The sequence below is a fragment of the Strongylocentrotus purpuratus genome, unplaced genomic scaffold (genome assembly GCF_000002235.5).
Source record: "Strongylocentrotus purpuratus isolate Spur 01 unplaced genomic scaffold, Spur_5.0 spur5_scaffold_9, whole genome shotgun sequence".
Classification (NCBI taxonomy): Eukaryota; Metazoa; Echinodermata; class Echinoidea; order Camarodonta; family Strongylocentrotidae; genus Strongylocentrotus; species Strongylocentrotus purpuratus.
Window position 1 is genome coordinate 4279227 of NW_022145615.1, and position 4248 is coordinate 4283474.

At 38.5% G+C, this 4248-nt stretch overlaps 1 protein-coding gene across 1 annotated transcript; it reads right to left on the reverse strand.

The window, feature by feature from the left end:
• Positions 1-332: 332 nt before the first annotated feature.
• Positions 333-2874, reverse strand: LOC115920665. The gene is made up of 2 exons (XM_030977007.1): positions 2233-2874; positions 333-1609 (listed from the first exon to the last, which is right to left on the reverse strand). The coding sequence occupies exons 1-2, from the start codon at positions 2393-2395 to the stop codon at positions 333-335; spliced, it is 1440 nt and encodes a 479-aa protein (XP_030832867.1). The 5' UTR covers positions 2396-2874.
• Positions 2875-4248: the final 1374 nt, after the last annotated feature.

Consider the following 4248-nt stretch of genomic DNA (forward strand, 5'->3'; position numbering starts at 1 on the left):
GTAAACACTTTTTTGTTTGCATCAAGTCTTCAAAGTGGAAACAAAAAAGATCGGTTCGTGCAAAATTATCTAATAAAGAAAATGTTATACACCTTTTTTAAAGAAAAAGAAATGACATCTTTAAAGAATCAAGTCTTCAAAGTGGACAAAAAAATGATCGGTTCGTGCAAAATGATCTACCAAAAAAAAAAAAAAAAAAAAAAAAAAAAAAAATAATAATATTATGAAACTTTTAAAAGAAAAAAGAAAAAACGTAATGATAAAAAAGTTTTTTTGTTTAAAGAAAACAAAATAAGAAGGTGTAAAGGCGCTAATGCTCTTTGTACATCAAGTCAGGTGCTAATGCATTTGTAGGAATCGGGGTCATTGGAGGCGGGGCAGTCATCTCCCTTGCAAAGTTTGCAGCGGAAAATGCAGTCGTGTCTGAGTTTCTTGTCGTATCCTACCAAACACTCGTGGCAAAAATATGACTTGTTGTAGAAGGCGGCCATTGATGTAATGAGATCAAAGTGATTGTCATGAACATACAGATAAATGGTATGCTGCCTGTCTTCGGGGCCAGCATACGTAATGAAGTTTAAGTGCTCTTTTGAAACAACCACCACCCTGAAACCGGCCATGAATTCCGTCTTTTCGAAGAGTTTAATCTCTTCGATGCCACATTTGGTATAGTCTGGAAGTTTGGCCTGTTTATACAGCTCCATGGCATATTCCCTTTGCTGTTTGTAACCACGTTTGATCGACTCAAAATTAGGGTGTTTTTCAATCCGGGCAATGCCAGTTACGATAGCCCTTGGACAACACATGTTATCTTTATTCTTCATCCTGATGATGCATCTTTTTCTGGACAATGTCTCTTCGATGGTTAAGCACTTCACATTGGAACCACCACCATTTGGCATAGCCATGTGTAATATGTTGAAAGAGACTGTTTCGTCCAAGCTTACCTTATCATTCGATTGAATAGTATTCTCAAGTTTGGTTGCAAATGCTTCGTGATTCATTTGATCCCTCCTTACAAATGGCATACTAACGGGTCTATCTAATTGTGGGGAATTGAAAACAATCCTAACAAAATCTCTATCATTTACCCCCTCAACCATCTCTTCAATGATATTTTCAAACATCTCATTTACGCGTGGCATCATTTCTATCATGGGACCGTTATTTTCTATGGGTTGGAAAGAAACGGTGTAATCAGTTACATTAGCATTGTATTTGCGTACATGTTTTTGACTCACTTTGGTCACGTGATGAGTAGGGAGATTGGGTTCTCTTGCAGGCGGTGCATCTACAACACGTTTCTTAGATCCCCCAACATGAAAAGACGAGGGTCCGGCTACTGCTGCTGCTCTTGGTTGACTGTGGGAGGGTCCGGCTACTGATGGTGGTTGTCGGGAGGGTCCGGCCACTGCTCTTGGTTGACGGGAAGGTCCAGCCACTGCTGGTGGTTGTCGGGAGGGTCCGGCCACTGCTGATGCTGGATGGCGGGAGGGTCCAGCCACTGCTGTTGCTGCTGGTTGGCGGTTAGAGGGGCCAGGTACTGATGTTGCGTCACATGGCTTATTTGTATTGATGTCCATCTCCATTAAATGGTCATCGGAAATGCCTATGAGATAAAAAAAAAAAAAAAAAAAAAAAAAAAAAAAAAAAAAAAAAAAAAAAAAGATATATAAGAACGGATAAAAAGTTTCATTCAACCGCTACAATGTATTGTGTTGTCTTCATACATGAAAAAAAAAAATGAACATTCATCCAATGATCCTTTGCATTGATGTATATATAAATGAAGTATACACTAACCGTCATCAAAATTTGGTTGCCATGGAGTAGCTGCGTCATGTGGAAGACCTTGCTGGTGCTGCGTTGCTAGGGGGAGAGGGGCTGTTGGTTCTCGACGAACACATCCACTAAATCATCATCGGTAATCCCTACAAGTATAATTGAATAATTTAATTAAATTTATAATTTGAACGTATACTTTATAATACTTTATAAATCTTTTTTTTTTTTTTGCTTACACGTGAGTTTATGTTTCAAATGGAGATATCAATCATTATTTAATTTGCATTGAACAAAAAAAAACACTCATTATGTCACATCGTTGCCTATTATAGATTTTCGATGCTTAATCTCCTTCTTGAATTCCAGATGCAAACCCGATATGGTAACACTACAAAATTATTCAATTATGAATATGAAAATAAATAAATAAATATGATTAGCACTTACCATCTTCCAAGTCCTGCAAACTCAAAAAGTAGGATGACCTTGCAAATACCAAAGCATGTTGTTCTGGTTCAAGGTCTTCATAATATTCCTCACGAAAACTCGATACTTCTTCCAGGCATGTACATGCCCGAAGCTTGTGCATTAAATCACATGTAGAAATCATGGTACATTATAGAATCTGGCCAGTATTACAACAAAAACAAAGCGATGTTGACTCAACGACAGTTAGATGTCATATGATACTTGCCCATAGGTTCACCATTTTCTCTCGTCCAATCACAAACAAGTACCAACTTTGGGTCACTTCCTTTCTAAAAAAATCCTCGCATTCTCATTGGTCGGTAACACACACATTCAACATACATGCCGGGTGGCCCATTGTTTGGTCATTTGGTCCTTGTCCCTCGTACCCTACACACGTCCATCCTCCACCTCTCCATGAATGAATGAATGATGTAAACAAAAGAACTTCCTCCAGGGGATGTACCCTCATTACGTAACTTCCGCCGGAAGGACACCCCAATTAACTCATTAACACTCCCCTATTGTTTACCGGAAGTCACCGGAAGGATTAACTAATTAACCGGAAGGATTAACTAATTAACCGGAAATGCCAATTAACACTTCCTATATAGGGGTACCTATCTTCTGTTATGCCTATAGAAGGTGAACTTAGTTCACGTTATGAATCTACATGATATTGTTTTTTAAGAATTTGTAAGCAGTATGTCGCTTATTTTTGCTCTATTTTGTCTCAAATTTGAGTTGACCAGCCCACCTATACTTGTTCCAAACAAGTATTACATGTCTAGTTTTTTTTTTTTTTTTCCTTTTTTCTTTTCTTTTCTTTTCTTTTCTTTTCTTTTCTTTTCTTATCTTTTCTTTTCTTTTCTTTTCTTTTCTTATCTTTTCTTTTCTTTTCTTTCTTTCTTTCTTTCTTTTTTTTTCTTTTTCCTTTTTTTTTTTTTTTTTTTTTTTTCAAAGAAAGGACTTATGATGGATGTGCATTAAAGTGACTCGGTAGCCTGTGTGGGTTTCACGGGAACGGAGGGGTGTAGGAGCGTTGCCATCAAGGGGCTGATATATCATGTCCCTAACCCTTAGCAAAGGAAGGAAGCGACAGAGACGGGGTTATAGGGATATAAGTTATATACCAAAGACGCACTAACACCTGCCTGTTATACGGCTACTTACAACCCCACAAACGCCTTGTATCCCGACACAGCTTCCTCGATTCTGTCCCACCACCTGAACAGAATCCTCCACCATCAGCCAAGCCCGTACTCATCAAAGGACTTAACCTGAAGTGGCCGGAGTGGCAATGCCTAAATCGAATGCGGACAAGAATGGGGCGGTGTAAGGTCAAATTACAGACGATGGACCACATCTTGCAGTGCGGCGGAACGGGTTGCACAGTTGAAGACCTTGCCCTTGTTAATGAAACGGCCATTGCAGCAATCGGGCGATGGAAGAACTTAATTTAAGTTAATTTAAATTAATTAAGGAACTTTACATAACTTTCTTGATCAAAAGAGCCAAGAACGAACGAAGGAGTTATATACCATATTCAAGCTTTTCATAAATATTTACAATTACACGATATATTTTTCATATAAGTATGGAAGTTTAAATTTTCAAGATTTTAAGCCAAGTAAGATACGATTTGTGACCGTAATACCCCCTTCACTCGTAAGGAAAATCCGTGTATGTGAAGGGGGTATAAGGCATTATGCGAACGCTGGCGTCCCCTGTATTATGTCTTTTTAAAAGTATATTTACTTTGTAGCTTTGATAATTATATATAGACATCCCCTTAATCTAAGTGATATATTTCCTCCCGCTCCTGTGATGTAAAAAAAAGGAAAACATGACACACATATAATCCTATCGTAATTGTCCCCCTTTGTGGGAAATCTTGCCCCACCATCCTGTCCCCGACTGAGTTTATCCTGGCTACGCCACTGAGACATTAAGTAGAACAGGCAGGCCCATTCTTATAGCCATTTAAGGATCGAA